We start from the raw sequence: 21,706 nt of genomic DNA, 5'->3' as shown, positions 1-21,706 counted from the left end.
GTGGGACTCTCTGTGGAGGCAAGGACAACGGGCTTGGAGGCAGGAGCCATGCAGCAAGGTGCAACACAAGTGCCCTTAGGGCCCATACCCACTGCCCGGGTGATGCAGACCTCACCACGCACAGGATACAAGCATCACTCCTTCACCAACACTTGACAGAACTCTTGTCCCAGTCCACAGAGTTGTATAAATTAATATGCTTTTAAGGTGAGTGGTGCCAAGGTCGTACCACTGTTCTTCCCTGCTAGCACTTTAGAAACCCATTTTGTGGGTGCAAATAACCATCTCAGCGAGGCCGAGATGTATCTCTGGTTCTTAGGCTTTTACTGGTTTCATTCCATCATCACAGCCAAGCAGAGGTGACTGGGCAAAAGACATGCTCTTGTTTTAATGTAGCTTAAACTGGTACCTAGTTCATGAGTGTAAACTGGCTCAAACTACAGGCAGAATCTCCACACAGCTTACTTCTCCATGAGCTTTAACCCATCCACAAAATTCAACAGGCTCAACTTTGTCAAAGACAAGTTCGTTCTGTCATGGTTAAGCCCAACTCCAGGGGCAAAGGTTTAGCAAGACTGGGCCTTTAAAACTTTCCCTGTATTTCCTGCGCCTCATAAAATTGGTGAAAAAGACTGAAGTTTTTTTATTGATTGTTAGACCAATATATGACTTCTCAATGACGTTAAGCCCACTTTATGAAAAAAAATAGATGTTTCACTCAGGAAGATCTCCACCGAAATAAATTGTGGGGATGGCTGACTCTTATATGCAAGTAAGATATTTTTCTACAGCCACCTGATTTCTGAACAGCTTTTAGGTCTGAGCCCAACTCCATCACTATCAGCTAGGTCAGCTCTTTAAAGTATATAAACCTTAAGCTATCACTTATATCTCTGTTTACCTTTTGCAGGCTGTAGTTTTCATCTGTTACCATATTTGCACTTAAAAATCATTAAAATATTGATACTCCAATGCATAAGCAGAAGGATACATTTCTGTATTAGATAAGGCATTTTATGCACAGAGGAGGGAAATGAAGAATTTTTTTTTCCAACCTCTCCTTTCAAGAAGGGGAATTATGAAAACAGTTTCCAGTCTTGGGTCTTATTATTAGTCAACAGTTACTTTGCATTATGCAAAAATTATTCCTGGCACCCTAACGTCCAGTGGGCCTGAAGTGACAGAGGGAAAAGATGGGAAAATTCAGTACAAACCATTCAGTGCCCAATTCAGGTTCATGATGGAAGCTCAGAGGGAAGGCAACAAGTAGATTTCTTAGTACAATAATATTACATCAACTTCTAAAATTAGGGCCAAGCAAATTAAAGCTCAGAATATGCTCTTATGTTCAGTGCTAGACTACTTCAAATCTGGTCCATCCACCCAGAATAGTCCTCCTTCTTACAAGACCTTGGCACCTGACTGCTGACACAAGGGCAGGAGCTACTACCGCACGCTGAAAAAGAAAATGCCCGGGAGTGAGCGTGTGCATACGTGTGACGTGTAGGAGTGAAGGCCAAACGGTCAGTGCAGACAAGCGTTCCCTCTTAGTGACCAACCTCTCTGCCTAAAATACACATCGAGCAGGAGGAGAGTCTTGTCTGCAGCAGACACAGAATGTCAACGGTTGAGAGGGGTTCACTTGACTTTTCAGAAGTCAAACATCTTGACTCTGAGGAAGTCAAACATCTCTTAAATCTCTTCTGAAGCCCAGAAAAAGGAAAAAAAAAATCTTATATACTTCCTTGATGAAAATATTACTGGAATCAGCCTCCTGCAGCTGTGGAGAGATGAAAGTGCAGAATCGCAGCTCATGGAAGTGATTCTGAAGACTGTTTTTTTAGTCCAGCCTCTTGTCCTGTCCTAGACAACTGTCTTTCCTAGTTCAAATCCTTACGACCACCTTCTTTCCAACCACAGAAAAGAAACGGAGATTGTGAGCTTTGTTTTGAAGTTGAAACACTGTCATCATGCCCAGTTCTGGAAAAAACATGTGTGGGAAAAACAGTGTGTAGGTGCGTTCAACTGTCTGAAGCCAAGGCTAGAGGCAAATCAGATCAACACAGCTAGAAATGCAACAAGCTATAATTAACATTGGATGATTACTTAACGTCATTTTTAAAACTTTAAATAAAAATGTCATTAAGAAGAATCCCACGCCTCGCACCCCGAGCAGTCTCTGTGCGCCCTTTCCACCCCCAGTTCAGACCAGCAGCCGAGCCCTGGTGCCAGTGCCGCAGCGCACCTCTAAGGGCTCCAGGCTCACCGGGCTGTGTGCCCGGGGGCTGCTTGAGGCACGTGGAGATTTCGCCACAGATACTCCCGGCCTGATGTGCTCCCCGGCCCTCAGTGCAGGGCAGCCCAGGACTTGAAGTTGTCCTTGGTTCCCAAAATGAACAGTCAGCCCCAGAAGAGCTTCGATTCAAAGGGCAATCAGCACTTACTTTTCAGCGCAGGGTTTTGGGGATATAGACTGGAAATGGATCAGCCCAGTTCGGGTTTTTAGCCCTGTGCTGAGTGCCAGGTTGTGCAAACACACAGTCAGCAGGGAGCTCAAACCCCTCTCCTGGCCAGAACAGCTTCTCCTGCAGACTCTCATTTCTCCCTTGGGTCTTGGCAACAATATTCACAACTTGCAAATTCTGGTGACAGGATACTTCTGAGGAGAACAGACAAGTGAATGCCGAGTTTTTATAACAACCAGATGCCCAGTTTAATACTATGGACTCCTGACAAAGAATACTTTGCTCCTGAGCTTTGCACACAGGCTTCAGAGGCAGCAGATCTGTCCATGTCGTCACCACCTGTTTCCTCCAGGCAGAACTTTGTGACCATCTCTCCAGCTCTGTAGCTCTTGACCTGGTGAGAAGAAGTCTCTGCTGGTGCCCCTCATCCCACCTCTGGTGTCAGCAGGACTTCCAGGGAAGGCTCATGCCTCTGGGGTACATTTCTTCTGCACCCATGTTGCACTGAAATGCACAACTTGATGCCAGGACCTGCCTTCACAGGGCATCTGTGAGAGCTGAGGGCCCGTTCGTCCTCCTGCACTGCAAAGGCTGCGTACAGGAGAGGCACGGGACGTACCGGGCAGAGAAAAGCATTCCCTCAGAGCTGCAGCCTGCCATGTCTCCTGCACAGCGACAGATGGAGCCTGGTGCTGCTACACACAGCGGCTTGGTGAGCTCTCCAGGCCTACCTGGCAGAGACCAGGGTCTCTTGGGTGCCTCTTGCCAGATGCTCTCTCACCATGCTGCAAGTCAGGTGGTGACCAGGCAGTGGCAGAGAAACCCTCTCCTCCTGACATGATTTAACTCTGGATGGGAACAGTGTTCAGGACTGAGGTGATCACACGGTAGATAAAGCAGCCACTGACTGAATGGAAAAGCTCCTTGTTCACTGTCCAGGCAGTCACAAAGATGGGCTTCCCTTCTGAGGGACCTGGCTGTGCCAGAGCAGAGCATGCTCAGCTGCTCCACCCCATGGTGGACCCTCAGGTTTAGACCCCAGAGTGTGGACACAGAGAGCAAACAGATCACTTTGGGACGAAGCCAGCAGGTTGGTGTGTGCTCTGGAGCTCAGGAGACCAAGCTATCCTCCTTGCCCCACCACTTTTTTCCAGTACTAAGGCCTAAGTCAGACCCCCTGAGGGCAGCCTGAAGTGCTTAACCATGAGCTGTAGCTCTCAGCACCCTGGCAAAGCCCATTGATCATCTCCTTGTGCTCAGTCTCTTCTGAAACACTTGGGACACTGGCTACTTCTCTGCCCCAGATACCTAGTGAGGGGCTGTCTATAAATTTTGTCATCCTTAGACACTCTCTTGGAGCTGGTGGCCCATTCCCTCTTCCTGCTCCTCTAGCAACAGCAGCTTGGACACCTCTGATCAGCCCCTCCCGCTGCAGCTTGGGATCTCAGCCTTCATGCCTGGCTGGGAATAAGTCAACTTGTCTCTGCCACAGCTACTGCTGGCCAAACCATCGGTGGGCGCAGCTACTTGGCAAGCTACCACACAACGGTCATTAGCTGCCCACTGTGTCCCTCTGCTCTCCCTTTGGTCAAGCAGCTTGAGGTTGGCGTTTCCTTCCCACGGGCATGCCCTGGCTTTTTTTGGACCTGCAGTAGAGCCAGGGCCTTGGTTAGCATGAACCAGCACTGCCCTGCAGAGGCCTGGGTGTGTTAGATCACAGCAACAGCAACACCGAATCTGCCAGGAGAAAGTTCAAGTTTTCAGTGTTGTGGCATACCTCTCAGAGAGGCTCACTGCCTATTCCGTGCACCACATCTCCAGCTCCTCAAGGTACACACAGAGAAAATGTCCCAATTCTTACCCATTAGCACAGCACAGCCAAATTCAAGTCATGTCCTCCTCTCTGGGGTCACCCTGGAATACTTTGGGCTACATCTGTATGGACAAGAACAAAAGTGCAAAGGTATGTTTGGTGCCTTGGGGAGCTCGGCAATGCACTTGCCCTGCCCAGCCTCACGGCTGAAGCGGGTTTGGTGAGGGGGATTTGGGTCACAGGGATGAAATGCCCAGACTTACGGAGAAAACGGGAACCAGGCTTCAGCTGGGACTGCCAGAGTCACCCAGAGAGCAGTGAAGGACTTGACACCTGGCACTGAAATGACTCTGGATCCTCTGCACCCGGCCATGCAGAGACGGCTCACAAAGCGCCTGGCGGCGGGGCGGCATGGGTCACTTCTCACTGGCCTCAAGTGCCACTACAGAGCAGTGGAGGGCACTTCCAGCACCAACTTCTACGTTTGAAAGACAACTTGGGCATCACGGAGACAAGCAAACGACGCTTGGCAGTTGTAGCAGGAGCCTCCGGCACACTACCAGCCCCGCTTTGCTTGAAGCCAGGCTCCTGCAGCTGAGCCAGAGCAGCTCTTGCCCCCGTGGTCAGCAGAGCCAAGGCTGGGACAGGAGTGTCTAACTCCGCCGTACAAACCTGATATGCACAACCCAAGTGCGGGCTGCAGCCCTTTCCCTGCACTTCTTGCCATCCATCTCAAGTGCCTTCTTGCTTCACATTGGTCCTGCCACCCTGCTCTGACACCTTCTGGAAGCCCCTGCAAACGTCCCCACCGCTGCCAGGCAGCAGGCAGGCAATGCTGCCCCACTTGTTTCTTGGGCAGGAGCACAGCAGCGAAAGGGCAAGACTGACAGGATATCCAAGCCATGCAACCCGGCCATGAAGGGTTAAAGGCCTATTGCTCCTTCCAGTATCACACTTTGTCTCCCTGTAGCCCACAGAGATTTACCAGCTGGCTCAAGGACTGCTCCTGCCACGGGTAGGTCTGCAGAAGAGATTTAGTTTGGGCTGCCCCATTTCTCCTGGTGCACGAGTTGGGGGAAGGCTGCCAAGGCAGCGCAGAGGCACGAGCCATTCCGGGAAGGAGACCGTGGATCCCTCCTGCTCAGACATGAGCACAGGGTAACGGCAACTCCGCTGAATCTTCCTTGGGAGTGACTGGCAAGACCGTTCCCCCTCCGCTCTGCAGACTGGCTTTTGGCACCGTCTTTCTTGCTGTGGGCGGCGGGTGTTGGGGTGGAGAGATGCAGGATCAGCCCCACACACCGCAAGGTTTGCACCCAGTGCTAAGGTCCAAGCCCTGTGCTCTCCATCAGGAGATGCAGTCATCGCAGAGCAAGGCTTCATTCCTGCCCCGGAGCAGGGGCTGACCGCAGGAGAGGGCAGCCAGCCCGGGCTCTCACTGGGGACAGCACAGGCGCTCTGGCCCGGCTGGGCTCTCCAGCCCGGAGCACTCTCTCCTGCAAACGGCTCTGAAAAGGAGAGTGTGAAGAAGGGCCCAAACGGGCTAGCAGAAGGTTGTGGCTTCTGGTCTGCAGACACCAGTGGTGGGAGCACAGGAGACCGCCGCCCAGACACGGGGAGGGGTGGCAAAGACCGCCGCGTTAGAGGCTGCCCTGATGAACCCCATTGCTCAGCCCGAGGGGCCCAGGGGACGCAGGAGGGGAGCTCCAAGGCACAGCCTTCACCCGCTCTTGGCAGAGGGTGGGGAAGGAAGGGGGAGACGCTGGCAGCTGATGCCTGTCAGGCTCCTCTGAGTCTTTGAAGAGGACAGTTATTCCTGCCCAGAAGAAGTGAAGGACCTCCTGGCAACACAAGCATATTGCGTTAGATGCTCCCAGCCCCTCTCTGACTCAGCCCTCTGGGATGTTCATGGTTTTGCATCTTGCAGGCTCTCCGCTGCTCGCGTTCACCCGTTCTGACCTGCGCCACCAAGATGTGCTGTTTTTAAATGGTGGATTTCGTTTTTGTGGCATAGTTGCCAAACACTTCCCTGTGCCTTTTGTGAAAGCAACTCACAGTACCTGTGATCTCTCCTACACTTCACAGGAGCAAGGAACAACTTCACTGAGACCACAGCCTGGCTCTCACCTTTTGCCATTATCTACAGCTCTGACTTCAGAGGGCACAATATTTGGCTTCTCAGACCCATTAATTATTTCCAGCTTTGTTTTTTAAATTTGATTAGACATGAGCTCAACATACTTCACTCTTCGTGAAGGAAGGGTCCCAGCTTGAAGGGTGCTAGCCTGTAATTTAATAGTGCGAAAGAAAAAGATGACTTTTCACCTTTCAGCCTTTCTCTGCATCTTCCTTACAGCTCTGACAGCACCGCTCCTCTGAGCGTGCTGGCTAAGCTGGCCCTGATGCAACATGAGGTCAGAGCCACGCTCTCTGACAAAGCTGCCAAGCCCATTACCTTTAGTTATAGCAGCTGCTCTTACACCTTAGTAAACACTGATCCAAGGTGCAAGGTTAGCTTACATTACCCTTTTCCCATGAAGGCTGATGCTGGAGAGAGAATATTAATCTAAAGCCAGCATGTGTGTTTTCATCATGAGCAAACAAATCTAGGGTTGTCTGGACCATGTGAAGTCCCTCTGCACACTGAATTGCTCACCCCGGGCACGCATTTTGTTCTGATCTTTCTGTTCTTCTCATAGCGCTGTTTTCTCTTTCTTTCCTTTTTTAATCAGTCTCCATTTTTTTTAATGCTTTATCCACTTGCCAGTAATTGTCTCATCCTCAGATACTGCTGTACTTGTGTTTTTTTCAGGCCTTTGACTTTTTAACTTTTTATTTTCCTGGGCTTCTGCTCCTTAGACTGGAGAATATGTCTTTGAGATTTCACTTTAGACATGTTTTCAGCCCTAGACAACTCTTACTGCAACTTTATATACACACTAAGGTATGCCCAAGCTTTCATTTCCATTTTAAACATTACAGCAGGCAGTGAAGCTTTCTGCCTCTATAGTTATTCCAGCAAAGATATCTTCCCCTTTTTGCTCCTACCTCTGAGCAGGAAGATATCAAAGACCTTGCAGCTACATAAAACACATACTTTTTTTTCCTTTAGATGCCACTTTTGTTTGGGTTTTGCAAAACTGCTTTTATTTCTTGCAACTAGAGCATTTCTCTTCTCATTCTCTTTCACCGCTTAAAGCCACCCCCATGCCCACTGAGACAGCCTCTTGCATATTCAAATTCCAATGGCATTTGGGAAATGATTCATTTGTGGTTTTGCTTTTGATTTGCTGATGTCCTTTTCCACTTTTTTACACTGTGTTTTCCAAACATAATCCACTATAGATTGTCATGTTTTCACTGTAGAAGGTCACCCTGGTTCTGCACAGCAGGGTACAGAACTTCTATCATCTTTTCAAGTTTGTGATTTTCCAGGGCATCACAAGGTCAGGGTGACCTAGGAGTCTTTTTTCTCCCTTTGGGATCTCTGACTCAGGGATCCTACAAGCCTTTCAGTACTCCGTGACTTCAGAAGTCTCAAAGTCTCATAAATGATTCAAAGGGGCTCCTTTTTTTTTTTTTTTTTTTTTTAAATTCTTCTTGAAATCTGCTCCTTGACCCTGGCAAACAGTAATTTGGTTTTTGGCACATCTTTCTTTGTGCCTACCAAGGCCACTTCAAGTACCTGCAGGGTCAGTGCTCCTCCCAGACATAGAGATGAGAGAGAAGATGACAGAGATGCTCTGTGATGCAGTCTGGAGAGGAGTCTTCTCTACCTGGTAAAAAGTAAGAGAGTAGTGCAGTGTGATAAATACAGTGGAGGGACTTTTGTACTTATCCTTTACTTATTTCAAAGGTGGTATATCTGCAGTCTCTCTTAATATGAACTTACTTCATTTTTAAATCATTGATGCTATTGGGAATACCTCACTGCATACGTGACCATAAGACACATGGGTGCTTAACGTTGGACTTGTAAATCCACACTGAGAAAATCCTCCAGACATGGCTCAGTTTTCAAGGGAAGAAAATCTTCACCCACTCTCACTAAGAGGAAGGACAAGCTGCAGCTGTACGGTCAACAACAGGCTCAGGATGCACGAGGCAGCTCACAACAGACCGAGACCACACTCCTGATGGCAGTGCCAGTGCTCAGGGGGGAGAACTGACCACCTTTTTTGTCCTCTGCAATGATAAATATGCACCGAAGCAAATACACATGGCTGCCAGAATACTGCTCCTCCCCACAGACCTCACGCTATTTTTTGAAGAAGACAGATTTCACCATGTCTTGGTTTCAGCCAGGATAGAGCTGTTTTTTTTCACAGAAGCCAGTGTGAGACTGTGTTTTGGATTTGGGATGAGAAACTGTTGATAAGGTGCTGATGTTTTGGGTTGTTGCTGAGCAGTCAAGGACAGTCCAGCTTCTTGTGCTGGCCGGCCAGCGAGCAGGCTGGGGGTGCACGGGGAGCTGGGAGGGGACACAGCCGGGACAGCTGACCCAGACTGGCCAAAGAGATATTCCCTACCATACAACGTCATGCCCAGTACATAAACTGGAGTTGGCCGGGGGGTGGAAATCGCTGCTTGGGGACGGGCTGTCAATCACCGGGTGGTGAGCAATTGCTGTATTAGGCATCACTTGTTCTTGTGCATTCCTTTGTTGGTATTATCATTGTTGTTTCATTCTTTCTTTCTGTCCTATTAAACTGTGTTTATCTCAACCCACGAGTTTTTTTTTCTAATTCTCTCCCCCATCCCACTGCGGGACGTGGAGTGAGTGAGCGGCTGCATGGTGCTTAGTTGCCAGCTGGGGCTAAACCACGACACACCACTACAAACAACGAAGCCTGAAGGCGTCACAGCCAATGCCCTGGGGTCTGTGGTACCAACATTAGTTCTCCACGTCGAGTAAACAAGTTGTTAGGCAGCAAATCAATTCCTCACTCCAGAGTTGGTCCTGGGGGGCCCGAGCAGCCCCCATCACTGCTAACTCGGTGCAAAGCCGGCAGAGGCTTTGGCAAGACTTCCTCGCTCAGGTGCCGGCACCAAAGCGCTGGAAGGGATTTAATTTAAGGCAGGGCATGGATCGCACGCTTCCCCTTAGGCTCTGCAGATGGAGCTTCTGCCTTTGAAGGCAACAGTGGGAACAAACCCTCCAGGCGCCAGCACAGCGCTGCCCGGGGACACCAAGCCCGGCGTGGGGAAGGCGCTCGCACCGGCGCCCGGCGGAGGGAGGTCAGGGCGCTCCTCAGCCTCCGTTTGAAGGCTCCCAGCACCTCCCGTGGAAGGGGACCAGGACCAGGCGCTGGCAGTCGGCCAGTAAACGCTTGTGGAAATCACTGTGAAGCAACAGCCTTAAATAAGGTTTCCCATCTGGGACCGGCCAAGAAATGATTTTGGATCCAGGCACAAGGTCTTGCTTTTCTTCCTGAGGGGAATGAAAGAATTGGAGGAGAAAGCAAAATTGCAAAGGAACATGAGAATAGAGATAACATCTGAACGAGGAGACCTTCTCCAACAGGTAGGAGACCAAGGTATGGAAAGCGTGAAGAGACGGGAAGCCTATTGCTCCTGTCACACCATCCCCGTCTAGACTGGGAACGGAGAAGGGAAGAAAGGGCGTTCCCGTAAGAAATGTAATTGAGTGAGACATAAATCAAGAGCCAGTTCACTGGAGTGAATTAAGTTTGGCTGGTGTGAACAGTAGGGAAATGAAAACCTTTGGCTGGGTGCCTGAGGGAGGGGAAGGGAGGAGAGGAGATATGAGGTAGGTGATGAAAGGGATGCAGGAGGATAGAAATGTGAACAGGTTAGAGCTGGTACAATATTGTGCTCTGGGTCCTACTCTTCCTGTTCCAGCAGCTTGGAAGCATGAGACAGAACTGACAAAAGAGCCTGCAACAAAGAGAAGGAGACACGGGGACCACTTGTCAGTTATAAGCTTTTTCTTTTTTAGAATTCAAGCTTACACAGTTATCTATGCCCACTATATTCATAATTACATTTTAATATCTGCATACAAAAGCTATGTAAAAATTATTTTCTTCCCCCAAATATACAAATTTTCTCTTTAGATAGTTTAAAACATTTGTGATCACAGATTTTTTTTTTAATATATTTTAGGCTGAAAAAATATTACCAATCTAGCATAACTCTTAACACTGTTTGCAAAAAAATACATCATCCAAGGTACTTTGTTTTTTACTGTACGGTGTAATATTTGCCTTACCCTCAGGGCACGAAACTGAGATAAAAAAATAAACTAAATAAGCAAAACCCACAAATCTCATAGACAGAGTAAGAAGTCCTCCCAACCAACTTCATAAAAACAAATAAACAATCCAAACCACCTTTCTCTTCCAAAAAATTATGAATGACTAATTTGATGTATTTATGAGCAAACTAAAACTGAAGAGTGCTAAGGAAGCAGGAAAAGAGAAAAAGAAGTTACAGTATGTCAGCTAGTTCATGCCCTGATACTATCTTTACCAACATTAAATGTGTAATTAAATAAAGTGTCTTTTAATGTTTTACATTGTGCTCAGTAATTTACATAAATTTAATCTACACCCGGGTGCTGATGTAGATTTACATTTGATTGTCTTGTGCATAAACAAGGTTAGCTTTTAAAGAAGGTAAACTGTGCAATGGACAGTCACAAACAACTTTTTACCTGCACAATATTGCTTTTTGAAGGCGACATCAGTCAATGTGGATACACACAAATAATGCATACTCTTTGCATTTGCTAACATCTAAACGACACACTAAAACTTTGTGATAAGGCCAAACCTTTTTTTTTTGTTTTTAATTTTAAAGCAAAAATATACCGTAGTAAAAAAATGTGCTCACACCATTTTGAGTCTTTAAGTGGAAAATAAATCTCTATCACACTAGAATAAAATTCTCTCTATAAAATTTAAATACGGATCACTTCATTGCTATATCAAAAGGAAACGTCTGGCAATCATTTCCAGATGACCACAATAACATGACACACTAAGAGGTCCTGTCACCTCTTCCTTTGTGAAAAGATAAATGTTGAATACTTTCAATTGCTCTCACAGTGAGAGGAATACGTTCCTTGGTTGTGGATTTCGATTCTGTCAATGAAAAAGGTTTAGCCTTAGGAATGCTGGCTACATCTCAAAACCATAAGACTGATTTTTATAATTTATGATCATGCAGCAAGAAGTCAATATGACACATACAGGTTAGAGTTCCATAGCATAAAAATACATCACTAGCAATGACATGCTCTGCTTGTGATCAACAGACTTGTCTTGGCAGATGTCTGATATAAATGGTCTTTCTGGACAGTTTTTCCTCTTTCTGATGCCTGCCTCTGAAGAAGCAAGTAGTCCGCTCAAGGATGATTTTGGACTTTGAAGGTCTAACTCTAACATCTACATTTTGGCAGAATGTAAACAAAAATCATTATCACGCACTATATATGTCATTATAAATATCATAACTTAACTGAGATTACACATGAAATGAGTATCTAAATGCACACGTTATTCAGGGCAAAACCATCAATGGTGACAATCAGGTTTGACAGGAAGAATCTTCTATGTAAGACCCACACATAGACCACAAACCAAACATGAGAGTTACGTGGCACCATCAGAAACGAGACTCTGGACTGCACTGGAAAGTGCACGTTTGTTATGTCGCTCAGAAGGCCAGTTACTACAAAGGATGCTGACTGCAGTACCGACATCTGCCACTCAGATGGTCAATCCAGTGGCTCAATCCTACAATGGCTCGAGACCACCGATATTTAAAAGCAAGTAAGTCTTTGCAGAGCTAAGGTCAGCATCCACTGGTAAGAGGCTGCAAGTGCATCCTCATGTGATCTATTTTTGCTCTCATGATCACATCAATCAAGAGTTGTATTGAGGGAGTCAATGAAGTCACACAAAGTAAGACTGGTAGGAGATCAGAGGCCATTAGATATCAGTACATCAAATCTGTCAAACTAAGAGTTTGGTCTTAGTTTTCAATTGAGGAATACTACTAATCCCTCTCTGTTAATCACTGCCAGAATCCAACTTAATCTAAAAAGCTAGAAACATATGTTGACATACGTCCTTTCTGCTTAGAGCACTGCAGAGCCTGTCAAAAGTTGGTTGCCTGATTTTAGGCACTTCAGTCCATCTGCAATCACCTAAGGAAGGAGGTCCGATTTTCTGAACCCTGATGAAGCACAAATCCAAATGGCATCAGCATCTTGAGAAGTCAGACTATTAGCTCGGATGCCTAAATGCAGCTTATGTGCCTGATTTCAGACTTCCATTTATGCAGGCTCTTTTAACTTGCCACGGTAGACCTTGGGGGACAAGTTCCTGTATGAGCAATGATTTTTACAGCAGCCAGTGTGTGCAGTGTTAATTCTCAACACTGTTTCTAACTGCTGTCCAGGGCTTTTCAAGTTCTTTCATCTCTTGCTGCTTCCCCAAGTCAGTCCAGTAACTCTCACATTTTCTTCTAACCTTCGATCTTTATTTATGTTTTGATTAATGCAGTCCTGACAATCCCAAGTGTTCAAAAGCCAGTTATGAGGGCCCAGTAGTTATGAGCTAAATCACTGTTGGGAAGTAACTTCCCACTGAAATAATTAACATTTAGGTTACTGATTTTCTTTATAGTCCAAAGGATAAGAATTGTTGACCTTAATGACAGACTGAACCTCTCAAGCAGCAGCACAACTCCAGCAATTGAAGCTCTGAAAAATACATGAAGCATAATGGACCTTATAGTGAGATCAGTGTGAATACTACTAGGAGAAACGTGATTTTTTCTCTCCTGGGTTTCATCTGCAGCACAGACAAAAGCTTGTACACGAACTCAAGCTCACATTTAGCAAGCAGGTGAGAAACTTGCAATGGCTTCAGGAGGAACTCCATGCTCAGATCCATGGCAGAACAGAACTCTAAAAGATACGCATATTTCTCTTTTCTTTGAAAGCCATTGTGGGTATAGATGCAAGTAATGGAACAGTTGGTTTTTTGCTTTCCCTATATGCTATCCGTTCCCTATCAAGCCACCGCCAAATCAGATTATCTAGCACCCTTTACTGACTATGGATGCTGCTCATCTGAGATTCTGCACAAGTACATGTGAGTTCATGACATGTCTGGCCTCTTGTTCCAAAAAGCTAGAAAGTTTCTAACTCCTTGTCCCGAAGACATAGTGCTCTACAAGGAATTTGCATAGAGACTGATGCTGTTAACACATATGCTTCAAGATGGAGCAAACACAGCCCACAACAGAAGTTCTTCAACTTCAGCAAACATTTAAGAACAAATTTCCAATGGTCTGTCTTCCTTGCTACCTGCAAAAAACACCTAAACACCCCATTCAGTTTTATGTTGTTACAAAATTATGGGTACAAACCCCTCAGTGATAACATCAGTGCTCACAACACATCATAGGTGCATATGGTATCAAAGAACAGGGAGAACAAGATTGCACATCCCTGAAAACATAGCCAATAGCACTCCAAATGCTTTATCAAAGATGCAGGGAAACAGGGGTGGAAAGAATTTAACCCCTGACACACACATACTGTGTTCCACCTACAAGATAAGTTTTCCTGAGTATCATGTTTTCATGAGGGGATAAACACATAACATACGGGTTTAGATATGGGTCATGAGCTTTGAAAATCAACACATCCACCCTAACAATGCCCACTGACTTGCCAGGCAAATACATCAATAAATAGCAGAGAAAGAAACTGGTACAAATGAATGCACAACATGAAAGAAAGTGGAGTATGAGGAAGTGTGAAATATGTGAATTAAGTCGCCGGTTCCCAGGAAGAACAGAAGGATGCTTTTGATATATCATACAAATTCAGAGAATGGTTTAATATCAAGTTTAGAAAACCCAGGGACAACACCCCTGAATGGAGATGGATGACAGAGAGGAACCTCTACCTATAATGCCCTCATCACCGGTCTCCAAACATTCCAGGACTGTGAGTACTGGCTTGCAGATTTCGGCAGCAGGACATCCTGCCATTGCTCAGTTCAGTTCCTGCTAGTGCAGTTAGTGGAAATAAATTAAAGGAATCAAGAGAGAATCTAGCCAAACGAAACACACACAGAAACCAAGGAGATCCTAACTGATCAACACACATAAACACAGACACACACAGAAGAGGGTAAGAGGAGAGAGAGAGAAGATAAAAATATGGAAATATGTTTAAGACATCTTCTGAAGATTTGTAATTATATATATATAAAATTATATATATACGTGCATATAAACTTTATATATATATATATAAAACAAAAGATTACTGCTAAGCAACACTATTTGTACTACTGGGATAAAGCTCTACAGGCTTGAGTGTTGTTACTAACACAATTGGTTTCTGTCCCATCTGAAGGTCACCCCACGTTTTGGTCTCCTTGTCCTCGTTCTGTGAGTGTTCACATCCCTGAATAACTTCATAGAGAGCCTTCTCCTTCAGAGTGCTGAATTTTGCCACACACCTCAGAAAAAGCAGACCTCTCTACTCTCAGAAAAAGCACCTCAGAGGATCAAATTTCCCCTCCTCACTCCAACAGACCTTCCAGTGGAAGTTACCTGGAGTTCAAATGTGGTAAGAACTAAAGGACCTTACTTCCTTATACACATGGAAAAAAAAAAAAAAGAGTCAGTCCCTTCTAAAACTCTGCATTAGTTTAAGTACTTGATTTATGGGGCACAGTTAAACTGTATCTGCTGGAATAATCCTCAGATAATGATGGGATCATGATGATGATGAAGATCCTAGATCATAATGGCGATGATTGTTACAATGGAAACAACCATGAAGACTAGAAATTTCATCTCATGAATTGGTCATTTGTGCCCTGCAAAATGAGATAATACTAGACAGAATTGCCAGGGTCAAATTAACAATAGCTGTTTTAACTTGGAGGCCAATTTATTTTCTGCCACTTCAATTTCTCTCCCATGTTTTCCAAGCAATGATGTGTGTGAGCTGGTGACCACGCAAGTGCTGGTGAATGAGATTGGTCTGTTTGTATTTTCACTGTTAAGCTGTCAAAGCATTCACATCAAAGGACTGAAGAACAAACTGCAATAGTCACAAGTACCCGCATTAAAGGGATGTTTTCATCCATGTGTATACAAGTGCCCCCCAGCAACCCCAAACAAAAACCCCAACAAAAACCCAACCCCGCCTCAAGAAACAGGAGAATGAAAGAAGAACAAACAAGAGGTGAGAAGAGCTGGGCAACGGGATGAAATGACAGCCAGTAGTGCGACGGGGCGGGGTGGAGAACTGCTCCAGTCTGTCTAATCCTCGAACACTTCCAGGAACAACGGAGGAAAGAGTTCTGTGGGGCACTCCACCTTCATGTGCAGGAAGCGGCTGGCATGGCAGGCTCCGATCATTCGCAGGTCTGTCACTTTCATCAGCAGTTTTGGCCAAAAGTGTGCAACATGGTGTTTTCTGTAATTAATGTAGTGTTCGAATGCCAGGAGGAAACCCTCTTGACACTTTTCTATCCTCTCAACGCAAACAAGGCCTGGGCGATCTGTAGATACAAAGAAGCAGAATTATTATTATTACTTACTTAAACAAATTCCTGATCAGGAAAAATAGGATGATTTCGTTGTTAGGAAAGAAAGGATGGAGACCAAGGACATCTATCTCTGCCACAAACAACTTCTTTGACTCTGGACACCTCACTTAGTGCTATCCCTGTTAAAACAAGTAGATAATCCCTCCTTTTTCATCCTTTGCCTGCTTTGCCCATTTAGAGTATAGCTGTTTGGGAACTGTTTCCTTACAGTGACTAAAGCAACAGAACCCTGATCTCAGCTAAGGCTTCTGTCTTTATCTTACTGTGAAACAACTAATAAAGAACTAAAAAAACATCCTTGTCAGATATCTAAATTACAGTTTTTTCCCATCTTGCTTTGCTACAGTCTGACCAAGGCTTTTATCAAGCTTTGATCCACAGGTGAGCTGCAAAGGAAACTGTTATGGAGCACCAAGGAACAACAAAGGTCAAAAGTTCGGCTGATCGTCTCAACCAGCACCCAGATGGGTACTGGGAAAGCTCCTTACACAAGTCACTCTTCAGGAGACACTACTGGGAAAGCAAGTCCTCTGAACTGCTTCTGAAACCCCTACTCATGTGTCACTGTGTAGGGAACTAAAAAGAAATCAAAATGTTTTGATTGGGAAGGTCAAGTGCTGTGTTGTGATTAATGTGGAAACCTTTCTGTCTCAGATGCAGTTAATGCTTGTAAATCACTGTCTGTATATTGTTATTCAGTGCCCAATCTTCTAAGTGGTCTTAAAACAAAATCTTGCCAAATCTGCCACTGCCCAAGAACGGAATTTCCTCTTTGGGCTGGCACAGTCAGTGGAAGCATATTTGAAAACATGCTCGATCTGAGAAGGGAAGAAACTCTTTGGAAATCATGTGAAATGGTCTGTGCTGCTTCTGTATCACGCCACCGAGAGACCAGTTGCAAGTGGTGCCAGTGTGGGGAAGCAGCACAGTTCTCAAATGCCCGTTAGCAAGCGTGGAGCCATTAAGTAGGAAAACAAGAAGGCAGCTCAAAATACGCACATGAGACTGATGGAAACGTGTATGAACTGTACTTCCTGCCCAGTGCATGACAGTACCAAGGGGAAAATGGAACTTACTGTAAGGACAACTGTTGCTAAATTATCAGTTTTTCATTCAAGGCAAATTGGCGCAGAACCAGATCTGATTTCTTTCTGATGATCACCCTGCCTCCTCCCTGAGTACTAAACTGAGCAAGATGTGTTGCCAAAGCCATTTTTACGCCCATCTCTCTGAATACCCTGAATTTTTTTCCTAGCGCTTACCAAACTAGTTCCAAGCTGCACCAGGATTTTGAGAGAGAATTTCTCCCACATTACTCTAGTCAGTACTACAAGATCTAACATACCCTATTTCTTTTTAAAAGAGACTTGTGACAAAGACTAAAGAGTTTCAAAATGGTTGGGGTCCCAATATATTTCTGTTCTCACCTGATGACATGAGCAGAACAGCCTGAAGAAGGGCAACCTCGGTGTCATCCAGGTTAAATGAAGAAAGAGACATGCCCAGGTCAAAAATGGCATCAGACACTACGCCAAGACCCCCATTTTTCAGCTGGCCCCTTGTCACCGCCATCTCCCCATTTAGTGTTAAAGTCTCACTCTCGGGGTCATAGCGAACTGCTGCTCGGAGGGACATTATCTCCATACAGCAGCCTTTCAGAAGGATGATCTGGTCTTCACATGGCAGCTGCAGAAATTATAAACGGTAAAGAAAAAGATGTGCTTTTCAAACTGAGTTGGTTTTACAGCTACAATAAATCCATGAGCATGAAGTTGCAGTTCACACCCCAGGACACTACCTCACACAGGACAGCTACCCTTCAAACATGCTGCTGACCGACTAGTTCCAGTGCACCGCAGAAACCTCCAAGACTTGCATTCCTGCTTCCAGAAACTACTGGCAGGTTAATATCCCCACACACCCTCAGGAAATCTAGTGATGACACAGTGGTACGCAAGTTGTCCTGGGCAAGATATTCAAAGCAAACCAAGCCGGTTCAGATGCCAAGGTGAAGTGACCCAACTTGCAGAAGTGCTGCTTACCATGGGACCGCTCAGTTTGTGGGAACATTATAAAATTAAGTCCACTAAACCGTAAAAAAGTAGCTGTCCGTTTTGCAGAACATTTCAGAAATTGTGAAGGGTGAAGCAACCTGTCAGTTGCCAGGTTGGTGGTAACATATACTATGGTTTTGTCTCCCATCAGGGGTGGATCTAACTGAAATGGCTGAAGTGGTCCCTGTTCTCAGCTGTTTACCCTTCTCTCTTCTACTCCTGAGCTCCCTCAGCTTACCAGAATAAACAATAATTAGGGCTGGTACAGACCTTAGCCACCCCAGTTAAACTCACCGCCAGCCACGCTTATTTCTTACCTGACCAGAGGAAAAAGACAGACCTTTGTGAGGGTCTATAAGAGTGGACTGGTTTTTAAATAAAAGGAATAAAATAAATTTTTGTATCTAGAAGAGATACCTCAATCAATGGGGCATGTACTCTTAATTCGCTCTGCCCATAAGAGAACTTATTAAGCTATATTTAGCCTAGTAAGGCTGATGTCCCTAGACTCCCTACATTATTGCTGGACACAGGAGAAAATCTATGGTATAGCTCCAGCTTTTACATGGTGCATAAGCCATGACCTTCAGGGGATGTGGCTAGACTTGTCTTTTCCACAACCTTAAAAAAGGGAAGCTGTCTGAACTGGTGGAGGTAGGTTCTGTATTTATAAAGTGTCACCAGGATGATGACACATTAGGAGAATGTGTTCTGTAAAGCATGTCTTTATGCTTTCATAGGTAATTCAATGACAGCAAAAACCACCAAGACTATTTTAAGACTGTCACTAAATGAACAGCAAAGGGTCACATATATGAAAAAGCAACTCCTTTCTACTTGGGACTGAAAGAAAGCAAAAATCCATCCATTTCTGATTCATACAAAGTTACCTGATTCACAATTCAAAATGAAAACAACCTCACCAACTATAGGTTTACACGGCAACTGTGCACCAACAAAGCAAGGATGTTGATTTGGTGTAAAATGATGTAGAGTGGACACCAGACAGTTACCTAATGCAAGTGGAAAGCAGTTGCCTGTTAGAGAAGAATTTTAAGCACAAAGCCAGCCCCAGTCAGAAAAAGGATCTGAATCATGCAGCTATTTTTCCAGCAATGCCAACTTCAGATGTAAAGTGTTTGATACACAAGAAAAATGACTCATCCCATTCAGGGCAGATCACTTTCTCTGTGGATCGCACCCAGCTCAGCAGCAGCGTGGGGAAGGCTGCACAGGCACAGTGGCAGTCTTGCTACCCAACAACAACGCCACCACTTGGCTGCTGAGACTGAAGTAGGAAAAGAAACATAGTAAGAAATAAAAATAAAAATAAAATAATTAAAAAAAAAATTAAGAAAAAAGATATAAAAGATGTGTGAGAGTAATCATAAAGAGATATCCAAAGAGGTAACTGCAGGGAAAAAAGGGACATGGGAAAAAGGAAGGAAGATGAGAGAAGAAAAGAGGAATGAAGAAAAAAGACTAAGGAGAGGGAAGAATGGTGGAAAAGAAAGAAAGAGGTAACAGCAGGGAAGATACTTTGTGACACTTCAGCTGTTTTATTAGTGACCCATTAAACCAATGAGAATTTCTCTTCCTACTTGAACCTCCTTAAAACTTCTTTATGGTAGTGATGATCTGACTATGCCTGTCCTTCACGTGCTTTCTTACTTACGAAGGACACATGGGACACCTGTTTTCATTGATGCCAAGCCTCAGGTGTTACCTACCAGTAGCAGCAGTTACCAAAGACAAGGGGCTTGAATGTCAGTTCTGCTCCCAACTACTCAGTTTTCAATGCTACCTATGCTCATCACTTGAGCTTTGCTACCAGAGCATCTTCCAGCAGTGGGGTCAATAAATGTGACATTATCTGCTACATGTTGTCCTTCTCTCTCTGCAGGGAGAAAAAGCAAAAGGCAGGAACTTGAGGTGCTCATCTCAGCAGGACGTACTGGCAGCCACCACATGTGTAACGCAGCACCATGCTCAGCTGAGCTACCTAGAAGGGTATTTACACAGCCTTACCCAACATGGAACCACTGATGCCTGTGACACCTAGACTTACATCAGACTGATTAAGTGCTCCTCAATCTATCTTTGTTATCTAAGCAGAAGGAAATGCAAGATGGAAGCAACAGCAGAAATGCTGAGAAGTAAATGAGTTTTTCTTATACTTCATTTACTCTGGGATTAGATTCTTGCTTTGAGGCACAGGCCAATGGATGTGCATGAACTAAGCTGGGCACTCACACTGCTTTCCTGGCTTGTGCTTGTGTTCAAAGAAGACAGAAAGAAGGAAAAGGGGCTGTGGATATGTAAGAGGCCCTGCTCTTCCTTCACAGAGATTTACTACACTCTCAGCCTGAGCCTTTGTGGAAATTAAGAACCAGGTAACATTTAGATGCTCTGCAGGTCCTATGGGAGAAAGGAGGGGTTTTTCCCATAAACAAACCCACAGCCCACAGAGTGTTGCTTCTAAGAAAAAGATATGGGTCAAAAACATAAATGAAATAAAGTTAACAGGATGGTGCCCCTTCAAAAAGGAGGAAACATTTGTAATTTTCTTTATGCTACAGCAGCAGCTATATGACAGCTCAGAGGAGACAGATGTCCTATTCTTTTGCGTTCAGAGTTGTCCCTCACTCTGCCTTCAGACCTTGCTGTATACAGGTGTCACGTTTACACAGTGGCTCAGCTGTAAACAAAGCCTGTCTTAGCTGAGCTGCATAACCTACAGAGGTCATGCCCCATGACACCTTGACTTTTCAACCCATGCTTCCTGCCTAGCTCTGACACAAGTGGGCCCACGGTAGCCAGGAGGGGTAGGAGATGTCAGATGGGCACTGCAGTCTGTGTGTGATTGGCAAAGCTTTCTAAATTAAAAAGACTACCTTGGTATGTCACTGCAACTTCCCACCAACAACTGCCTAATCAGAGGAGACAGACTCCCTCAGACACTGAATTAAAGAATCATAGAATCATAGAACAGTGTGGGTTGAAAGGGACCTTTAAAGGTCATCTAATCCAATCCCCCTGCAGTGAGCAGGGACATCTTCAAGTAGACCAGCTTCCTCAGACCCCCGTCCAACCTGACCTTGAATGCTTCCGGGGATGGGGCATCTACCACATCTCTGGGCAACCTGTGCCAGTGTTTAACCACCCTCATTGTGAAAAATGTCTTCCTTAGATCTAGTCTAAATCTACCCTCTTTTAGTTTAAAAGCATTATCCCTTGTCCTATCGCGACAGGCCCTGCTAAAAAGTCTGTCCCCATCTTTCTTATAGGCCCCCTTTAAGTACTGGAAGGCTGCAATAAGGTCTCCCCACAGCCTTCTCTTCTCCAGCCTGAACCACTCCAACTCTCTCAGCCTGTGCTCATAGGAGCAGTGTTCCATCCCTCTGATCATTTTTGTGGCCATCCTCTGGACCCACTCCAACAGGTTCATGTCTTTCTGGTGCTGAGGGCTCCAGAGCTGGACACAGAATGCTGCAGGGGCCTCCTGATGTATGAACACATTCCTTGTATTTTAAAATCTTCATGCTTGGCCACTATTTCATGCTTTCTTGGCTGATGGAGCCAATGCTGAGGTTAGCCAGGGAGAGCTATTTACACTATGCCAACTACTGATATTTACCTCTTCTTGTTCCATAGGTGCCAGAGGACATAAATAGCTCTCTTTGACCTCAAAGAAAAGCTGCCAGCCGCAGAGGAGTAAAATACCATGGCTGCCTTAAACTTCCGTCCTGACTGATGTTTAGTTAT

The 21,706-nt window shown here is 45.3% G+C and overlaps 1 protein-coding gene across 2 annotated transcripts in view; it reads right to left on the bottom strand.

Annotated features, from left to right (window-relative positions):
• Positions 1-15,363: 15,363 nt before the first annotated feature.
• THRB (thyroid hormone receptor beta) overlaps positions 15,364-21,706 on the bottom strand; it is a gene marked incomplete at its 5' end in the record, with an annotated part of 35,296 nt that continues 28,953 nt past the window's right edge. For both annotated transcript variants that reach the window (XM_082014703.1, XM_082014704.1), the window contains 2 exons: positions 15,364-15,839; positions 17,315-17,573. In XM_082014703.1, coding sequence (XP_081870829.1) covers positions 15,598-15,839; positions 17,315-17,573 — 501 coding nt within the window. In that variant the 3' untranslated portion in view covers positions 15,364-15,597. The remainder of the gene's footprint in view (positions 15,840-17,314; positions 17,574-21,706) is intronic.

Source organism: Phaethon aethereus, assembly GCF_964289735.1.
Source record: "Phaethon aethereus genome assembly, chromosome: 2".
NCBI lineage: Eukaryota > Metazoa > Chordata > Aves > Phaethontiformes > Phaethontidae > Phaethon > Phaethon aethereus.
The sequence above is the reverse complement of the archived record's forward strand: the minus strand, read 5'-3'. Positions and strand labels throughout refer to the sequence as shown.